The 21,187-nt window shown below is 37.4% G+C and overlaps 1 protein-coding gene across 6 annotated transcripts in view; it reads right to left on the bottom strand.

Moving 5' to 3' along the window:
• Positions 1-21,187, bottom strand: part of MACROD2 (mono-ADP ribosylhydrolase 2) — an 884,685-nt gene that overhangs the window by 602,123 nt on the left and 261,375 nt on the right. For all 6 annotated transcript variants that reach the window (XM_082303078.1, XM_082303080.1, XM_082303082.1 and 3 more), the window contains exon 5: positions 15,837-15,953. In XM_082303078.1, coding sequence (XP_082159204.1) covers positions 15,837-15,953 — 117 coding nt within the window. The remainder of the gene's footprint in view (positions 1-15,836; positions 15,954-21,187) is intronic.

The raw sequence follows: 21,187 nt of genomic DNA, 5'->3' as shown, positions 1-21,187 counted from the left end.
TTGGAGATTTGACAGCAGCATCTTCCATCAAGCAGTGCACCCCATAAAGTAGCTGCAACCTTTTCTTAAGGCATTTGGATGCTTGCAGCAATCATAGACTGCTGGAATGAATTTTCAACCCCAGGCACATTTTAAGCAAAAGTCTTCAGGCTACCCAGTGCCTTTTTGATTTTTTTTTTTTTTAATCTGAAGAATTATTTAATGGCCAGACTTTCCCATGTGCCTAGTACCCATGCACTCATTCTGCAATCTCTCTGAAAAGGCTCCTAGTAAGATCTTAAACCAGCACAGGAGTGGTTAGAATTAGTACGTATTAACAGACTTAGCAATGAAATTTTAAGCTCCTGAAGCTTATTATTTTCATCCCCAAAATCTATTCATGTAAGTGCAGTCACCTTTTAATTCAGAGCAGAAGATTTGAGATTTAAATGTAGGTTCACTTGAAGTGAGTTTAGCACACAAAAAGTGACAGGAGTTGGAATACAGCTCCTTTGTGAACTGAAGAAAAAGAAATGAAAGAATAGAAGCAGCAAACAAATTACAAGACCTGTCAACCTTGTTAAATATTATGTTGAGAGCAGTAGGAATGAATGGAGACTCCCCACTTCTATGCCTACCACAAACAAATGAAAATATATGCATGGTTTTGAATAAGGTATTTAGGAAGTGACAGATAAGTCTTAGGAAGGCACATTTGCTTTCCCTGCTGAGAAAATAACATATCTCAATAACACCACTTCCTTTCAAATTCCTCGGGACAACAAATCACAGAGGGCAATTTTAATTTATTTTGACTGTTTACTCTGTGTTGACAATCTGAATTGGTAACTTCTGATATTCTGCTGCAGGAAGCAGTCTGAAACATGACAGCTCGGGCTGCAAAGAATTAATACCTTCAAAATTATACATCTCTTAACAAACTTTCTTCCCAGCTATTCTAGCCTTAATTTCAGCATTCCAGCTTTGCATTTCTTTTGTTCAGAAGGACATCCCAGAATGTTATTCTTTCCACTGTTTTGGAATTACATACATGCATTAACCATGCCTGGGAAAGCCCAGAAAAAATGAGAAGAAAAAAAATTGTAAAATTATTTTACTGTCAAGAAACTGCTGTCCTCCAGAAAGATCTGTGCTCATTTATGTATTCGAGAAATTCCTTACTTTTAGATTTCCCTTGTTTGAAGAACACGACCATATGCTACATGAATATACACACTCAGTGCTACCCACAATATGGAAACAGATTTACACAGCCAGCACATTTAACTCTACAGCAACCATTTTAACAGAAAGGGCACAAGCCAAGGTAAGAAAACCAATCTCTGATGCATAAATTTGGATTGTGACACTGCCACAACCTAACCAATTGTTGTTAAATGTCACAGGAAAACTTGCAAACTACATTAAGCTCCCCAAAAGGCTTTACAAGCAAAAATTCTCCGCCACCACTTTGTTCAGGTTGCTGAAATGACAACTTCAACAGAGGGCAAACTGAACTTTTTCTCATAGAAATTCTCAAACAGCAAGCACCATTCCTCCTCTCAAGCAAGAAACTACTTTTTTTTTTTTTTTAATTGTTCCATTCCCTTCTCTAAGTAGAAAAAGTACACCCTACTATTAGCTTGCGATTGTCAAGTAATCTGAAACATATAGGGATGTAAAATTAAAGCTCTCACAAAACTGACAGAAGCTTCAAAAATCATTCCACATCACTTGATGATTCCTGCTTCACTAAGTTTTATTGTTCTCTGGTCTAGTTAATCTTCTGATATGTAATGCTTATTGTTCCAAGTATTTTGAAGGCTTATACTTAAGCAGGAATGTGAGAATGGTTATGCAGGTAACTCCAAAATCAATCCCATTAGGGTAGAAAAAAGATTGATGCCAAAACTCCTCTCTTACAAAGATAAAATGCAAATGCTCTACAAAAAGTGAAAAGAGCTCCCCAGGGAATTGTTAGGAACTGGGCAAAAGAGCAATGCAAACATTTCGTTAGTCAAGTAGAAACTTGAAGGAAGAGAACCAGGAGCGCTTGTGAGAACAGCACAGCTCTGCCAGCAGCACGGGCAGCACCAGAGACATCACTGACCTTGCATGTGCATGGAACGTCAATAAAGTAAAAAGAAATAGATAAAAATCTGTGCCTATAAAGTATATGCCATTTTTATTCCTTAAAGGATTTAATAAATTCCACAAGTCCCCAGGAACATAAAGATAAGCTACCTGCTTATGAAGGGCAAAGCGCTATCAGTTTTCAAACCAACTCCACTGAGTTAAGGAAGGACTTCAGAGAGAAATGGCATTTAATAACATCTCTCACTGCTCCTAAAACACAGAGTTGCTACCTAAATGGGAGCCATAATTTAACCTTCTTTCCTGCAGAACATTGTTCTCAAGAAAACATTTCAAAATGAAGAAGGAAAACCAATTTACTTGTCTCTTTCTCAGCCGATTTTTTAGGACTGAATTCTCCATACAGTACAATTATGTTCTGAGTGCATTAAGTATGACAGATACTCAGGAAAAAAACAGCAGTTTATATTAATGATCCACCTTAATTTCTTTGATTCTCAAAATTTTTAATAAAAGAAAATATGAAAATGTTAAGGGTGTTCAGGAAGAGGAAATTAGAAAGATAAATATGACACAGCCTCTTTAATCCAAACATTTTCTTTAAAATAAATTCCACTTTCAAGCTTCATTTACAATCTCATTTGCACAGAGTTGCCATTCCTGATTAGCCCGAATGAACTCCCTAAACATGAAGGTGAAATCTCCCAGACAGTAATATAGCAGGAGATTAGAACACCTGCAAACATCCAGTGTGGAACAAGAGACTTCCTTTTTACTTGGAATTACCCTCAAATGAATACCTTCAAACATAAATGTACAAAAGAAGGGATCTCACAATCCGTGGTTAAACAGAAACCTTGCATTTTAAAGCTAAAGAAATGCATTCTGTTTGAGGCCAAAAGCTAAGAAACAAAGAAGTCTCTCTAGCTTTACAAAACAATGATCCTTTAAAAAGGGAGAAAAGCATGATTTTTACCAAAGTCTCAAGATACTTTTAATAGGAACTAGCCATGAGTGATGTCACAGTAGGCAAGATAAAAAAAATATTTGCCCAACTCACCAATGGAACATGTAATTCCCCATGAAAACCTAAAACACAACCGTCTAGAAAGCCACAATTTCTTCAAAAAAACCCAAACAACTGATAGTTTAAAAGATTCTATGTATATTGTGAGACTGATTGCAAATGAAAACTCGGGTCATGAAAGTAAGAAATAAGGTAAGAAAGAAAGTAATAAAGAATGATTTTCACACCCAGCAAATCATCACATGCCATCTCTTCCAGTTGATTATGGCATTTATTTGGTCAAGTATTCACAAGTTAAAACTCCATGTGTTTAATCATAGTCTGGCCTGCTATAAAGCATTATGTCTTAAGTCTTTATTTGATCAGAAGGCAAGCTTAGACTAGTTCTTGTAACTTTGAGAAATTGCAGTCAACCATTTCTCAATATCTGATAGGAAAGAAGAAGAAGAAATGCATTTTAAAATGGGTATGGTTTCATCATTGATACACAAGCCATGTTTCAAGAGCAGTGATTGGTAAAAATGAAGGAGGATTCCCTGAACGTATGGAAGAGAGTATGGCACATAGCACACCTCATGTAAGAAAAAAAGAAATGATCTTTATAATGCATATATTAAAACAAGGTGCATAACAGATGAAAAATAAATATCCATGAAAATACACAATAACAAGACTGAGAGATCACCGGTTGAAGTCACTGCACAATGAAGTGCTGGAAAGAGGAAGAAAAGCCTGAAGAAGCAGAAAAATGCAGAGGTAGGAGAAGGATGATATAGTTGCCAAGAGCAGCATTTAAAGAAGAAACTGTAGTTAATTGTACACTGTTACTTGTATGCCTGCCATTTTACCAATTTTGAGGCTAAAGGTGCAACATATAATGGATGCCGGGCTGGGAGCCAAATCACAGCTCCTGATGTTGAACATCTAGATACTGTAAGCCAATAGAAGTGCTTTTATGATTTAAAACACTGGGAGGTAAATACATTGTTATCCAAACATCAACAGCACATCCCCGTTACAGTTTCTCCAACAAAACACACAATAATTCAAATGAGCATTATCACTGGTTTGTATTAAGGAGGGCCTGAAGGAATAGTTAAATGCAAAGCCCTCTTTTAAAGAAACATTGAATTCCTCTGCCATAGGCTGGGACATATGTTTGACTGGTTAGATAATATGGGAAAGTGAGGAAAGTATGGGAGGGGAACAAACATGTTTTGCACATGAGGCTCAAATGGGCACTATCACCTTGGAAGCATTTATTTCAGAGCAGGGCTCAGTACAACCAGCCCTGCCTAAAGCTTTCCCAGGTTTAAAAACACTGAGTTCACCCCCTAAAAAACTAGGCAGACTAGGAAACTGTTCATTCACCCTACAGGGGTACATCAAAATCTCAGACTGCTGAAAAATCACAAGACAGGGACTTACCACACCTGCATCTAATATGAATCACCATTTATTTAATAAAATGGGATTCTTACAAGGTAGCAGATTAGATAATGGGTTACAGAGCAATTGCTTATACACATCTGATTCAAATCCAACACTGAACAGGAGTGACAGAAAATTATTACCAAATTATGCCGGCTCAGTGGATTACTCAAACTGCTCTAACATCCTCAGTTTGTCCTCACTGGGTATCACTTCGATACAAAAGTCATTTCCACAGTTGGAATTAATTCAAAGAATACCTTTAAAGAACAGAATATTCCAAAAACTGAAAAAAATATGTTCCTTTCCTACTAAAGACAGTCAGCCTAAGTCAGATTTGGAAACTTTCTCCTTCCTGTTGTTGTCATGCCAGTCCACATGTCTAATGTGGGTTATGCACCCAGACAGGTTATTTTTTATTTCTAAACAAGCACTTAAATTCTGCATCCCTGCAGGCATGAGGGTGGCTCTGAGCTGTTTGGGAGGAGCAGTGGAATGAGCTCTGAAGCTACAATTTCTTCATATGCTACAGCCAAACACAACACACCAAGCAGCATCACAGCATGTGAAAAAGGCCAGAGCCCCCCAGCTCTTTAGTCTATGAGGTGAGGGTTTGTTCCACCTTAGAGGATTTCCTTTCAGAAATGTTGTGTCTGCTGTACAGGGGATTTACTCATTCATGCTGCCCTGATTTTCTGATTCATGGTCATTGGGCCTCTAAAATATTGTTACTAAAAAAAAGACCAAAGAAGTCCTCTCTCATTTTCAGCCTCACCCTCTGTGTATGATCACAAGAGATTCTCTGACCCATGAACTAACTGCTCTTTTTGACACAACCGGCTGGTAGGAAAGCTAAATAAAGCATTGTCTAAAATCAACAACAAAAAGACGGGGGGGGGGGGGGGGGGGGGGGGAGAAAGGAAATCTTACTGTGGTTTTAGAAATCTTAAAGTGTTACAAGTTATATTAACTGGACAAAAAGTATCTGGGGAATGTAGAAAGAACCCCAGATACTCCAACTGAAGTTCCATACAGAAAGAAGACTCTTGGATGTGTAGGCGCAAAAGGACATCCATGTATCTGAAAGACTCAGACCTCCATTGTGGATCTTCTGCCTCTTCTCTAATGCCTTTGAACTCCCCACGCGGGAAACATGTATAATACAATTTTTCTTTACTTCTACACTAATTATTCCCAAGATAACACAGTGGTAGTCCTTAAGCAAGACAGGTAATAAACACTCTTTAGCAATAAATCACAAGAGGAGAGTTTTTATGTCCTGCGAAAAACAAGCACAAAGCAGGGATCTGGCAGTTCTGGAGGCAGTTTTATCCTTCCTTTGGCTGGGGCCAAACATTCAAAGGCAAAACTCACTTTCAGAAATTGTCTTTCTTTGGCAAGTGTAAGATTGTGATTTACAGTGACTTTTTTTCCATATTTGTTTTGTTCAACTCTCTGAAGCGAAAGAAATCCAACAATATCCATGGCTTCGCAGTCAATTTTGCATTAACTTCAGTTTCAGCTTCTCATGAATAGGGCTATATTGCAACAAATTAATTTTAAATGAACAGTCTTCCCTGGGACCATTTCTGCTTCATTTGGGGGGGGGGGGGGGGGGGGGGGGGAGGGGGGGGGAAGTTGTTTTAAACAAGATTACACCTCTGACAGGATTACACCCAATATAAATGCAATGTTTTACTTGAGTGAATTGTGGTTTTCAAAACTGCGAGCTATCAGAGTGTATTATATGACATTTTTTTGCATCCATGACACCTCTCAAAGTATCAAGGGGTTTTTTCCTCCTCTCTGTGTCATATATAAACACGTGTGGAGATTCCCCAGTTCTGTTAGAGGATTAAAACTGAATAATGCAGCTGCTACAACAAAAATGCTTCAACAGAAATTGTTGTGTTTATAGGTACTTCAAACAGTTTACAGTCTTGCCTTGATGACCTGCTGTTTACAGCCCATGAAGACTGTGAGATATTTAAACAATATTCTTATTGTATTCTTACTCTCTCAATATCAACCCACGTCTAATTCTAATGAAAACATTGTATGAAATTATACTGAAAGTGTAGCGAAAAAGTTGAAAAAAAAAAAAGTGATCCAGACAGACATAGATAGAATCAGATATCAAAGGGGTTATTTTTAGTGTTGCAAAGCATTTCACATTTATGTATTTATGTGTTTATTTATTTATAAGCCTTGAAAAGCTACCAGCTACTTTTTTTGAAAAACTAAATAGGAAGCATACTTAGAAGAGTGCAGTGATGCTCAAACACATTGTCATGTTGAAACATAGAGGTGGTCAGACATTTCTCTGTCCATTTCTCTGACATATCACTAGGAAATACAGAATTCAGACCACTGTGTTAAAGGGAATTCAGTAAAACCCACTTTCCCAAGGAGCCAGAAGAGAGATTTGTATCATGACAAAAAGCTGAGCATACGTAAGAAGACGTAATTCAAAGTTCGTCACAGTTGTTTAATTAATAATTTCTTCTACCTTCTTACTGCATATATTATACAAATTATACTCACCTACAAACCAACACAGGGGCAGAAACAGCCATAAAAACTTTACACTGAGCGTTTCACATCTCTCATGAATACAGTTTCCTCCTAAACCTGGTCCTAGAACTATTATCAGTCTCTTGGAGTACTGCTGAGTCTTTTAAGTCACAGTTTGGGTTTTCTGTTAACATTTAAAGACATCCAGAAAGGTCTAAAGCCCAGATCAGAGTGACTGCTATGCCCTGCAGATGATGGATTTCAAAGCTCCTCTGTATTCCCAGCAGTGAAAGTTCAGTCCAAGTTCAGAAAGCTGAGAACCTTGTGCTGCAACCATTAAAAACTTCTCCAAGTATTCTGTAAATGGCCAAAAATGAACCACATCCAGAAAATACTTTTTCTTATCAGCTAATTAATCTAAAAGATATTGCCACCTATTCAGAAAAGAATAAATGGTACAACACTTGCAAGCCATGCAATGGTGTAAATAATCTGCAACCCTGAGTAGTTTGCACAGAGCTACAGATATACAGCAATGTAAATGTGTCCCCTCCATCACCTGCTTTGTCTTTTTTTATGTTTGAAAAAGATATACAAAATCACTGACAGCAGCTCAAGAATCTTCATAAACATCATTGAAAACTCACAAACACCAAAAAAGGAAGAAATTAATCTGAGAACTATAAGAAATGAAAAAAACCCTCAAATCCTAGTGTATGTTCTTCAACTTGCGTGACAAGTCAAATGAAACTTTAAAAAAAAATAAACTGTGTGAAGGCAGAATTAAGAAAAGGGGGATGCTATCAGAAATCTCAAATAAAGGAGGAACTAATTTCTAGTGCTGAACAGCAACAACAACAAAAATCCACGTGAATTTCATCCCCATACTTGAAGGTAAAACATCCTGGATTGTGTTCACTTTTCACCAGCAGTGAAACAGCATCTTCAACATGTAAAATAATACCAACTTTATTTCTTTTTACTATCCAATTAATCAGTATTTAGATTCCTTCCTACAGCAATTAAAACATTATTTACACCCCATAGTCTCTGCTGTTTTCTTCCTGAAGAGAAATGTTTCAAATGTTTGACCTTAGTTTTCACCAAAAAAACCCTTAAGTACATAGATCAAAACATTATTACGTGGAACAGCCTCCAAATTCCTCTGCTGGGTGAAACAAAGATCTTTTAAAAACCATTTTACGTAACCTTCTCATCCTTTCCACTTAAGCCTGGTCTAAAGCAATCACATTACAGGTAAAGAAGTCCTCACAAAACAATCCTGCTTTTTCATCTGTATTATTCCTTCAAAATGTAATCAGAAAAAAGACCCCAAAATCAAATTAGCAGCTTTAAACCTCAACGGTGAGGTTTGTGGGTGAATGAAGAACTCCAAAAAAATCAAGCGTACCTTTCAGGTTCATATTATTCCTTCTGCTTTATTTCAGAATAGTAGAAAGAAAATCCTTATTTATTACTTATGATCTGATTACTTCCATTTGCAAATAATTCCTCATATTTTTGGCTGTGTAATGTGCAGATTCAGCACAAAAAGGAATCCTATTCTTTGCTTTCAAGACAGAAAATTAGGCTGTACTGTTTTTAAAACATTCAAGCTACAATCATATAATTATTATTAATCTGAAGAACTGATATGAAGGTAATGACCTCTGAGAGGCTCCAATTTTAAACCTTTTTGCTACCCTAGGGAGATGGAGGATCAGCAGTTAGTGTTCTAATTCAAGCTCCAAGCCTGTGCCAACACACTTTATAAGCTAAATCCAGGTTTGGGAGACAGGCTGCATATTTTTCAGAGACTTATCCAGCATAAATCACAAAGTGCCAACACACTATGAGGTTAATGTTGTGTTTTACTACAGTAAGCAATTTCTATCACCATTTAAAATGAGACAAGCAAAATTCAGGCAGACAAAATCTCATGCATCAAAGATTAATTTTCAAGTACTGAGCATTGGCTTTGGCTACTGAGGGAACATATTAAGAGTTCCACTGCACTTAAAGGAGTATGAATATCTCCATTCTAACCCATTCCAACCCCTTCTCCTTATCAGCTGACTGTAGTGATGAGAATTTTGTTTATTTTTCTGCCATGCATTAGACTTTTTCTTCTTTTTATTATTATTTGAACAAAAAGGACCAACTATATGCAAGTATAGGGGAAATTAAATATATTAGCCTTAAGGGGCACAACGCCCTGCTCCAGAGCCAACATACCTGAGGAATGACTCTATGCCACCAGTGTGGAAAGGCATATTCCAGCACAAATTATTTTGCACCTAATTAGGAGACATTTTAAATACCTTACACATGAATTAAGCATTAGGAAAGTGTTTACACCTTGTAACTCACTTTCTGTTCCATCAAGGGGGTTTCCAGACAATGCTAGATGCTGATGCCAAGTAACTGTGATAAACAGTGCGGGCTGCTGTCCCCAACACACCACCTTGCAAACGCAGTTCTGTGACTGCTTTCAGCAACACTGAGAATTAGACCTTTGCAGAAAATGCAGCTGTCCAGAATTACAGAAATAAGGCCACAGAGGGAAATTGATGGCATCGGGTTTCTACCGCCTGCTATTACAGCATATTAACACACACGTTATATGCCAATGGTAGACGCAATTACTGAGCAAATGGCTCGGGGCTACTCTAAAATTTCTCAGTGCCCACTTCTGTCCTGGAGTTCAGTATTCACTGACCAGATTGTAACAAGGGATGCCCAGAAGAGAAGGATTTAGATTTAGCAGTGAGGATCGATGGTAAAACATTTCCTTTAGCCACAACACATACATTTGTAACCAAACAATTAGATGTGAAACGACAGCTTCCAGCAGAGCATGCCATGAGTTAACCACAGCACGACTCTGCAGAGAACACTGACAAACACACGCTTGGGTCCACACACAAATTAAATTTTAAAGAATCTATCCATTAAAAAAATGTCTATGAGCTAGGCTCAAATCCAAGGACAAAGACCATATATTCTTGTGATGGACGATTCTTGCTGATTCATAACCTCTGGTAGCTACACCACTGGTCCCTTTTCTTCCCAAACTGATGACAGACCCTGCACAGACTTGGAAGAGAAGATGTTTGAACTTTTTTAGCTGAAGTTGATCAATGCGTTCCCCATCACCCCCAGGAGTCCTAACTTCTCCCTTTTCTTATGTGTGTGGGGTGTGAGGATGTAGGTAAGGAAGAGACAAGTCATAAAGCTTTACAATAAAACCGTCTCTAAAATCTAAGAAGGTTTTAGGACCAAAGAAGTAATCATTAATATTTCCCTTCCAACACATTAACAGTATAGGCAATGCATGCGAGTGTTCATGGTGAATACAGCAGGTCATTAAGATGACTGGAGCCAATTAGATCAAATTAAAACACAATAAAGACATGACTGCACTTATTTTCAAGATGTTCATAAAATACATAATAGGATCTTATAAAAAAACACCTTTGAAACCCAGAAACCACTCAGAAGAAAAACACATAAACATGTGGTAAGTGGTTTTGTTAACTATAAAGAAAGCCTTTCCCAAAAGAACCTGAAAAAGAAATATATCCCTCAAGAAAAACGGGTCTTGGACCTTTGATTAGTATTAACTTGCTTTGCTTAATTTTCAAATTGCTTTTAAATGTATAAGCAATGATAAAGATTTAAAGGGATGGCAAAGAGCTTCTACAGCTCAGGGCTGCTTCAGGAAATCCTTGTGTTTTTCCAGCTACATTTTTTTTTTCCCAGGAGGTGTCATGCAGTTTGGGCACAAGGCTGACAATAATGTGAGGCTACTCAACTAAGATAAAGCCTAGAAATACATCCTTCCTGGAAAACTATCCCAACATTTATGAGTTTATATTCTATTAATGATTGTGTCACCTTATGCTGTATCTTTTTAACTGAAATTTCATCAGACCTCAGCCAAGTATACATCAATTGTGGGAGAAAATCAAGGATCTTGACTAACTGAGTTAGTAGCCAAGTCAGTCTTCTCTAAGCAATCCTGTCTCATCCACATATTGTTCGCTTTTATACCTCCCTTTCAGTTCCCAGACTTACCTCTTGCCAGAATAAAGATGGAGGTAGCAAACTGAACAACCATCAGAACCATGCAGAGTAAAGCAACTCTTCAACCCTCACATATCAGAAATTTAGGATCATTTGAAGCAAAACTTATGCATTATTTTATAAACAAGGTAATAAAAATAAGTAAACAAATTTCTTGGTGGAATCCTGGAAATCTGAAAAATATCCTTAAACATTATACCCGTTTTTCCAACTGGTCAGTTTTGTAATGCAGTAGAGTTTTGGAGTTCCATTTCTGCATATATCAACCTTTTAATTACAGCTCTGCAACTGATCTCCAAGAAAATGAGGAGAGATTTAAAAATCAGTACCCTTACAGCCTTACTTTAAAATAATACCCTGCAAATATTCATCTTTGAAAGACTGGAAATTATGTCTACATAGCAGAAGCACACTTCTTAATCTGTACTTTTTAATCTCCATTTTTTAATCTGATTAAACAAATTTAAAAGCTGATTCCTCCTACTGTGTTTAATACTAGCACTTCTCCTAACAGCTTATTTCACAGCAGGAACTGTCTCTGAGACCACATTCACATTATTACTCTAGGCTGATCTTGGACCAGAAGACTTGCTATATATGCTATATATGCTATTTACTCAGGCACAGTGCTTAAAGTACTAAAAATGTCAAGCAAACAGAAAAATTTATTCTAAATATTATAGATTTATTGTGAACATAAACCATTGTATTAGAAACTGCCTAGCAAGGTGTCTCCACCAAAAGTCCACCTTTCAGATTTACTGATAGCTGGTTCTATCCCATATTAGAGGCTGTAAGATTTTATTTTCCTAGGTTTAGGGGTTTTATTATCAGACATTTTTCAGAAAAAGAAAGAAATTGTTACTAGACTTGGTAACAATAGAAAAAAAGTTCATTTGGGGGTCCTTTCCTGCCTAGGTCAGGGTACCACATACCTGTGCTGGTTTTCAATTGTTTTTAGGCCTGTTAAACACCAGGCAGAATGGGACTCTGCTTTCTAATGTGTCCTGACAGGGTCTTTTTTCATAGTGAACCTCTGCAAGCAGATAACAATCCACAAAGCTGTTATGGACACCTTGTTCCAGCCGTAAACACAATTTACATCCAGCCCATTTTCTGCCAGTAGAGCCAACTGAGACTATTAATCAAATGAGAAAGAAAACAAGCATTTGTAGAGCTTTAAACAGATACTGTTCATCTGTTATTTAAAGCATGTCAGTATCAGAGTACTGCTCAATGTTTAAAGATCAGTTGTACAATATTTAGAATGAACTGTTCTTTAAAAGGAACAACAATATGAAGTACAGAAGTTAAATAATTGATGATTGGTCTGGGACAGCATTAAAGGAAGCTATCTCAGAGCAAAAGGCACGGCCTTTTTCAGCCCTCCAGAGCACAATGGAAACTTGGGCACCTGCATAGGTGTTTGCTGAAAAACAACAATAGATGACATCAACCAAATTATGTATTCAGCAAATAACTTGGTTGGCATTTGGGGGGGCTTTGTGTAGGCTTTTGCAGCACAGGAGGCAGATGGTGATTACACTGATTTCTGTAAAACTGTACTGAATGTTACATTAAGTGGTAATTAGAAAACTCAATTTGACTTTTTCAAACAGAATACTTTTTGGTGTAAAAAAGTGTATATCTTGAGAAGTTCATAAAGAAGCATCTCCAGGCCACAGACATGTTAATCTTGGTGTGTTCACATTATTACAATAAAGAACTGAGGAAAATTATGAACTATTTTATGTATTTTCTCCCTGAGCATTTGCTGTTACTTGTGTATTTCACAAACTGATTTCTGACTCAGATGCTCCAAGAACAAATGACAGAAAGCCAGCCTATACCCTAAATCTTTGCATTTTTCAGTCAGATATTATTTTTCAATTTTCCCTCTATGAAGAAGTTATTTGTCAGACCTGTTCTTACTTAACCTAAGTAAATATAGCAAAGTACTCAATAAAAATACGATAGATGGAAAAGGAGATGGCCAGAGTGGTTTTTATCTACCAACTACTAGCTTCCTAACAGAGCATAACCTTCCCTTTAGTGCCAAACTTAATCCCAGCTTCCTCCAAGTCATTTATGAAACAAAGCAAAAAATTAAACAAATTATCTTTGAATATTAAACCTTTTTTAATATGGAGTCCTTGCTGAAGCGCAAGTCCTGCATCATACAGCACACATAAGCTGCTGTGTTCCAGAGCAGCTTTGCTGAATTCAGCAAATTGTTTCCAAGAAAAGCATCTCAGGATCAAGAACCTGAGATGGGAAAATTCCAGGGGTAGGAAATACAATTGTAACATGTTATAATTCTGCTAAATAACAAAAAAACCCTACCCAAACACAACAATTCATCATGTTAAGGAATGCATTTTACATTAACTTTGTTTGTCCAACTACAGTCACAAGAAGAACAGAGACAACAGAATAAACACTTCACTTCTCAAGAAAAGTGTTAATTGATTATTGTAGTTGGTCTCCTATACACAAACAGATCAATGAAAAGCAAACTCCTTGTGAAAGTTGGAAGTTAGCAGTCAACCATAACCTTCAGCAAATTGCTGGCACACAGCCTTGCCTCACAGCAGATCTGGATGGGAAAGTCTGGACCTCCTGTCACAGTGCTGCTTTCCTCACAGAAGTCAAATGCAAAATAGTTCCCACAGTTAAACTCTCATACTGTTAAGACAAAGGGACAGAGAATGACAAAAGATATCCAGTAGCTCTATAGCTCTCTAAAATATGAAACCAGTCTTGATTGCTTGATCACTTTCAGATGAATGGTTTAATAATTTAATGAGCCTATAACCTAAAGCTTGTAAAGGCAAAAGTAAAAGAAAACAACAGTTGGTGAGAACACAAATAAATTTTAAGGAAAAAAGCTAAGAAATCAAGAGTTTTTAATTCTCAGCCTCTGCATGTAAATTGTATGTTTCTCTCCCTGTGCCTGTTGCTGTAAATGGCATCCTTCCCCCTCTCATGTTGATGCACGATCAAATACAAATAGACATGGCTTTGATGCAATTTCAATTTCTAAGAATACTGATTAAGAAGAATATTGACTTTTCCACATGCCTGGTTACAGGTTTTATTTCCAACTTCAAGTGATAATGGTTTTTCTTGTTGTTTTATTTATAATTCCTACATGAAGAACAAAGACTTTACTACAGCCTTCAAACAGGATCCCGTTTTTCAAACCTAATTTAAGCAACCCCTTGAACTGCTGCAAGATTTAAAGGGAGGTCACACCTAAGGCATGACCCTTCCTCTTTCTAATCATACATCAGTTGCTTTGATACCTTGTATTTAATTTCTCACTCTAAAATACATGGGAGGAATTATGCACCCACTGATGAGCAGCTTTTCTGTCCCTCCAGAGATATTTTCTGGTTAAAGGGAAAGAATTAAACATCAAACATCCCCAGCAGAATAAATTACAATGTGTTACCCAACAATCCCATCCCTTTTATGGGAATCCAGTGAAGATTCGGGCCATGTACAAACCCATCCTACCTAACCACGTTGAATCTTCTTCAACAATTTCCCTGACCCCTAGCCAAATTAGCCTTTCAAAAATGACCATTATCATGTGGTAAAACTGTGTATAAAATATAGCAAAGATTTCCCACACATGGAAATTACCGCTGTCAAGGAAATAACTGGAAGCTCTCATCAACATTATCATCACAGAAAGCGCAAAAAATGACTGGGAAACCAGTTTTCTTAAAACAGTTTTCTTGTCTACCTAAGACACTAAGGGCTACAGGAGCCTAGAGAGATACCTGCTACTGCAGCCAGCATTTGATTTTACATGACAGTTAAGAGAGATCTAATATTTTTGAATGAGCCATGTTCCTGCTGCAGCCTGCACATCCAAAAACAAGGAAAAAAAAGAGAGCTTGAATTCTAGTTATATGGAGTCTGCAATGCTTTCTTGCTATTTGTATCTCCATGTCTTAATATACTAGTCTGTAAGATCCTAATTTGCAAAGATTTCCTACTTTATATTCTCACATAATACACTGGCCAACCAATGTGCTGTCAACATGTTAGTGTTTTCCAAGACAAACTCAGCATCTACACAACACAGTCAAATAACCATTTTCCTATTTGAAAGAGGAGGAAAACTTTTGACAATTCCACTTTCAAGGTGCAAAAACATTCCAGCACTGGAGCGGCACTCCGTCAAAAGCTAAAGTGTGACAGATGCCTTCGCAGTAATTGCCAATCAGACACTACGTAGCAGCTAAAAACACAATACATCACTTTGATCTCCTGGGCCCTCAAAGTATTCACAATCAAGGAATCTGCATGAAGAACATCAAATATACAACATTTCCAAAAACTGTCTCCGCGGAACTTAAATATGATAATGTATATTTTGTTCATATTTCATAAAGCATTTCCAATCCTTTATTATGCATATGAAAGGACAGGTTTTAGCTTGCAAAAAATAAACATGAAAGATGCTTTATATTTTAGAGACATGCAAGTTTTCATCGGATAACATAGGTGAAATAATCGTTTAGAAAAGCCTGAATTGCTTTGAGGGGAAGACATTATTGCAGAACATGCTTAATTAAGTCCCACGGCTAATTTTGTAAAATGAATACCCTATTGAATTAGACTACAGGGAAATGAACCATGCACACCAGCAACACATGCTGGAAACAAAAACGCTGAGAAAGGCTTGACTTACATTTTGCAGGTAGGTCGTATCCACAGGTAATTTTGGCCTGTCCAGTCTCACAGCCACTCAGGTTGCGACACTCAGCAACTAAGCAGGGCCCGGCAGCTCGGTGTATGCAGCCATCCACTACAAAACAAACCCAGAACCTGAGATTTATTAAAAGCCACTTTTTATGTTGCCTTCACTCATGGTCATAAACATTTACTGCCTATTTTTACACCCACAGTCCAGACCAACTGATCTGCAAGTTGAAATCTAAATATACACAGTTCTTTCTTCTGACAGAATTACTGTGTTTTGCAAAAACAAAGTGTTTAGTCAACTTCTGCTAATTGAAAAGCAAACGTCTAGGAAAGGTAAAGCAGAATAAAAATTTCAGTATTAGGAAAGCATCTTATTGAAGGCTCTAAGAAATTCTCAATACACATTATGAAAACAAATTTGATCCCCATCTAAATGCCAAACTCTCTTTTACAACGTACCTCTGATACTTCCACAATTGTGCACGTCATTTAATGTCACCATGCTACTAATGCCTTATATAAAAATTCCAAGAAATAATACTTACTGATTTGAAATATTAAAAATGCCTACTTTTGACCTTTTTTAATTTTTCCATTTTTTTTAATTTTGCATTATTCATGCAATATTTTGGAGTTAATTAAAAAATAATTATTAAAGGTTGCAATTGCAGCTAAGTGTGCAAGAAAATCAGTAGAGTGCATAGATCTTATTACCCTCAGGAGCCAGCAAAAGAATAAAACAAGGCTGCTGGCACAGCAATTCTGCCCTCTCAACATGCAATCCAAGATATCATCTACTGTAATTATAGCAAAAAGTTTGAGAAAAAGGATAGAAAATAATAAAGGAAGTAGTGTATGCATGAACATACTAACTACAGTAAAGCCCTAATCCAGCAGCAGCTATGGAGTTCAACTAGAAAACACAATCTTCACATAAACTACAATATCAACTCAAAAGGTAAAATAAGCTCCAGAATAAAGGCTAAACAAATACTTACAGAGGTAAGAAAGGGTCTGTATGAACATCGTTTAAGATTTATTTCAGATTTTATTTCAGATTTAACTAGTTCAAAGTTAGAGCTGTGCCCTGCAGCACACTTGAAGCAATTAAACCACAGCAGGTTTGGAAAGCCGAGGGGGGATGCATTTTCAAGAGATTCACATCACCCGATTGCAGCAGGAGCTGCATCGCTTTCTACAGGCTCACATTTGGGCAACCCATGGCACTCAGTGCTCCCACCGACCACGCAGTGCCCACTGCAATGCAGGGAGACTGGGAAACTCCCTCACCCCTAGATGGTCCTTGAAGCAACAGCGGAAACAAGGGCAGGCCTTTCTGTATTAAGGCCATAATTGGTTTCATAAGGTGTTAAGTATTTCCTGAAGTCATGCATCCCCAAGTGGGGAGGCAGATATCATCTTCAAACGGATGAAACTGTCTTCTGCTAAGTGCTAAAAACCTGATTGTCCTTTCTGAGGAGTTCTATATCAGAGTTCATATTCAGGTGACACAGTAGAATTGGATAAGCAGTTCCTTGCAATACGCCATACCCATCCTGGACACATTTTCACTGATTTTCAAAATGGTTTTTTGTAGTACTTTATATTAGAAAAAGATAACTACAGAATCATGTGATACTGCACTTTCAATGAAGTTTTCTAAACTTGTTTATTGAAAAGACCATGGATGGCAAGCCACCAGCTGTAAGCACATTGCACATTCTCTGTCCCAAGACAGAAAGGTTTCTTATTCTACCTCAGCTAACTTTTGTTTTTAACTTACCCAAAATCTCTGCTCAACAGAGTCCAAGATGCTAATGCAAGAATAATATTTTGTAACCTTGAGGGGAAGAAAGAATGTTTGAAATCTATCCTGTGCTCATAACATCCAATTTAATTGTTTTAATCTAATTACTGAATGCTTTTCCAAACCAAGCAGGTTAAGTAAACCAGTATGCGTTGAAACTTCAAGTGTATTGTTATAAGCAGCACCACCACAATCTTTACCAACCTTAGTACTTCCTGAGACACCAACATAAAAACAGCTCAGATGCTTAGGACTAGCACTTTCTCCATGATTCTTTACAGTGGAAGAAGTCCTCAGGAATACTGGACAAAGACTCAAGTCCATGCAAGGATTCGCTTGGTGGCTGACTAAACATTTCCACCCCTGAGATCCTTCCTGTCCCCACCAGCTTGGCATTCTCCTTTGAGCAGTGTATGTGCAATACTCAGCTACTCTCTCAGCCAACTCAACTGCATAAACCGACCTCTTCTTCCTCAAACTCCATTCACTTTAGCACAAGCCCAGCTCAGAGCACAGCCAAACAACAGGACCTGCAGAAGGAAACAATCGCTGCTGCCAGGGAAGTGGAAGCACAGGTTTGCCACTTCTAAACCTGTGATGTATTAAAAAACCCAATATCAGCACATCATGTGTCAGAGCAGCTGTGATCACATAGGAGGTCCCAGCTCCCCATCTATAACCCCCCTCATGTTGGAAGGGTGCTCTTAATGCAAATACAGCTATGACAAAAATGGTCTATCAGTAGTTTCCTGGAGCTGATTCCACACATGTCTGTGTCCAGCCTTTTTAAGCAAAGAAGCTCCAGAAAGATGAAAGAATAATTGAAAAAAATTGAATTCTTAACAGAGGAAAATCAATTCTATCACAACCAATCCTGACATATGACAAGGAAAATGGAAGACATCTGCCAAAAGTGAACAAGTAGATGTGCACACTTCCCTTATAAAGGTGGCACAAGAGAAAATGATTGAATACTCCAGACAGGCTTAGATGGAAGAGTAGAAATTAGCATTTGATATACTTCAGTGACTGATGACATGGAAGAATGAAAGGAGGGGGGCGGAGGTGGAGAACACCACCAACAAAATCAAAACCCAAAACCCAAACACCAAACCACTCTCAACTTTCATAATAACCTTTTCTTCCTACCATACTTTATTATACATGAACAGAGCTGACCTGTGGTCTATGTATACATTTTTTATTTCATAACTCGATAACTCATGCTAGAAATATTCTATGTTTCCAATAATACATACACTTCAGAACATAAGTTTGATAATTCTTAAAGCAAACCCCAAGCACTGGAATACATTACCAAATATGAGCACTCTGCGTAACACAAAGTAAAATAATTGCAAAGGTAGAGCAGATTAAAAAATCTGATTTTTTAGCCTCTGCTAAAACATGTCTTAGCCACATTAATTAAAGAAAAAAAGAAGCATGGAACAGGCATGTACAAAGTATTTATATGAGATACTCTGTTTTCTGGAAGTGTGCACCAACTAGTAATGTCAGTGTACAGAGAGGCGAGCACTATTAACAGGGAAACTTAGTGGAAATTACAGATAATGACAACAACCTCAGGAGGGAAAAATGATGGTCAAAGACATTTTGTTATTCTGTAGTAACGAGGAAGAAATTTACATGATAATAATGGCATGCTGCCAAATTAATAGGAAAGTGAAGAACCCTTGATATATTGGTTTCAGATATTTCATCTGTATTTTCAGTTTTCAGTTTGCTATATACATGCTTAGCTGCATTATTCTAAACAGATCTGGAGCACATTAAACCATATCCCACCCTTCATTGTGGAACTGGCTGAAAAACCCAGTCAAATCTGATTTGGCGGCACATGACAGTGATAAGGAATTGTGGTTTATCACTGCTTTCTACAACCAGTAAAAAATGTGATTTCCCTTTGAAGCCCTCTGCCTCACAGTGCATCTTTTTTCTACAGGCTACCTTCCTGTCCAGGTTTATGGAAATCTTTGGGTCATTTTCATACACAAGTGACCTGCCATTTAAGAGCTATGGGAAAGATGTGGGAAAATTCCACAGACAAAACTGTCAATCATAGCTGAAAGAAATCCCATCTCTGGTCTGCATGCTGACCAACTGGCAACGCCTGAGGGTACTGAAGAGAGGGCTTCTAACTATCTTATTAATACTGTGCTTTTTGAAATGAGTTTCAGGCTTATAAACCAAGTGATTTTGAAGGATTTTTGATAGCAGTGAGTCCTGCCTGGGGCCACCAGTGAGGCAGCAAACACCCACGGGATGGTGGAAGAACACCCTCTTCTCTTCTGCCCGCATCCCAAAAAACTGGCCACCCCACAATCTACCTTAAGGTCCCATAAATGCTCTGAAGTAGCACGCAACACTTTGGCTTTTGAATGACTGCAAAGACTTAATGCAGGTTGACCTGTCTTTTGAAAAGTGATCCTGTTACCCAGTGCCATCATGTGTGGACAGCCCAGAAAAATTGGGTTTCTGTACTTATTGTTTCACTGTGCTTGGGTGGACAAGCAGATGGAAGGAGCTTCTCGATTCTGAAGACCTGAAAACATTAACTATATTTTGAGGGCTGAAAAAAGGCTCAAGAAACTTCACATTCAATTCACTTCTATAGTTCAAGTTGCTCATGCTTGTGTAAAGCTATTAAAAGTAGTAGTCTGATTTTTTTTTTCATGAAAAATAGTATTAGCAATTTCATTGCATGCTTCCATAAGTTTCAGGAGCCACTAGGGACAGCACTTTGTCCTCCCAACAATTCAGCAGCAGCCATTAATGAGGAAAAACTATTTTCAAAGCTACTGCAGTCAATGGCATTGGTTGCACAAAGAAGTCACCTGAAAATAATTGCTTAAAATACAGGAACAAAAGCAGGTATCAAAATAAAAATCCTACGCAAACGGACAGCATATTAATAACAACGTGTTAAACAAAAATATGTAATCTTTGGCACCATCTTTCTCCCTGTACACTGAAGGATGCTAACAGGTGAAATCCTTTCTTAATTAACTTATTGTAAAACAATTGCATTTGTTCTCCAGAACTAAAGGGTTAAAGTTATATAGTAAAAAAAACAGCTAATTATTTACTGGTGTACAATATAGAACAAACCTATTTCTTAGAGAAAATCTCTTAAAATTGCAAATGAAGCAAAAGCACAGGAAACACAGAATTAAGGGTATCATGGGATGCTGCTTAAAAAAAAAAAAAAAACTCAGCAAAACTACCCTTGCAGTGCAGATGGTAATAAAAAAGGGTAAGGTAATCAAACACCACAGCAAAAAATACAAACTCCTCCAGGAATAATAAGGCCCAAATTTCCTCTGTGACCTTGTGTGCAAGTCTGAACAAAGTGAAGCTATGATGTAAACAACATATGCAGATTTACTGTGTTACATTTCAAGAATTTATACAGTCTTTTTTCCTAGTTCTCTGGTGCTTTTCCAGATTTTCATTTCTCATTTTCAGTAGGAAATTCATGAGGTTTGCTTTTTTAAGAAAGTCACCTGTGC

The sequence above is a fragment of the Coloeus monedula genome, assembly GCF_965178545.1.
Source record: "Coloeus monedula genome assembly, chromosome: 2".
NCBI classification, from domain to species: Eukaryota; Metazoa; Chordata; class Aves; order Passeriformes; family Corvidae; genus Coloeus; species Coloeus monedula.
Note: the sequence above shows the minus strand (reverse complement) of the source record. Positions and strands in the feature narration are given on the sequence as shown.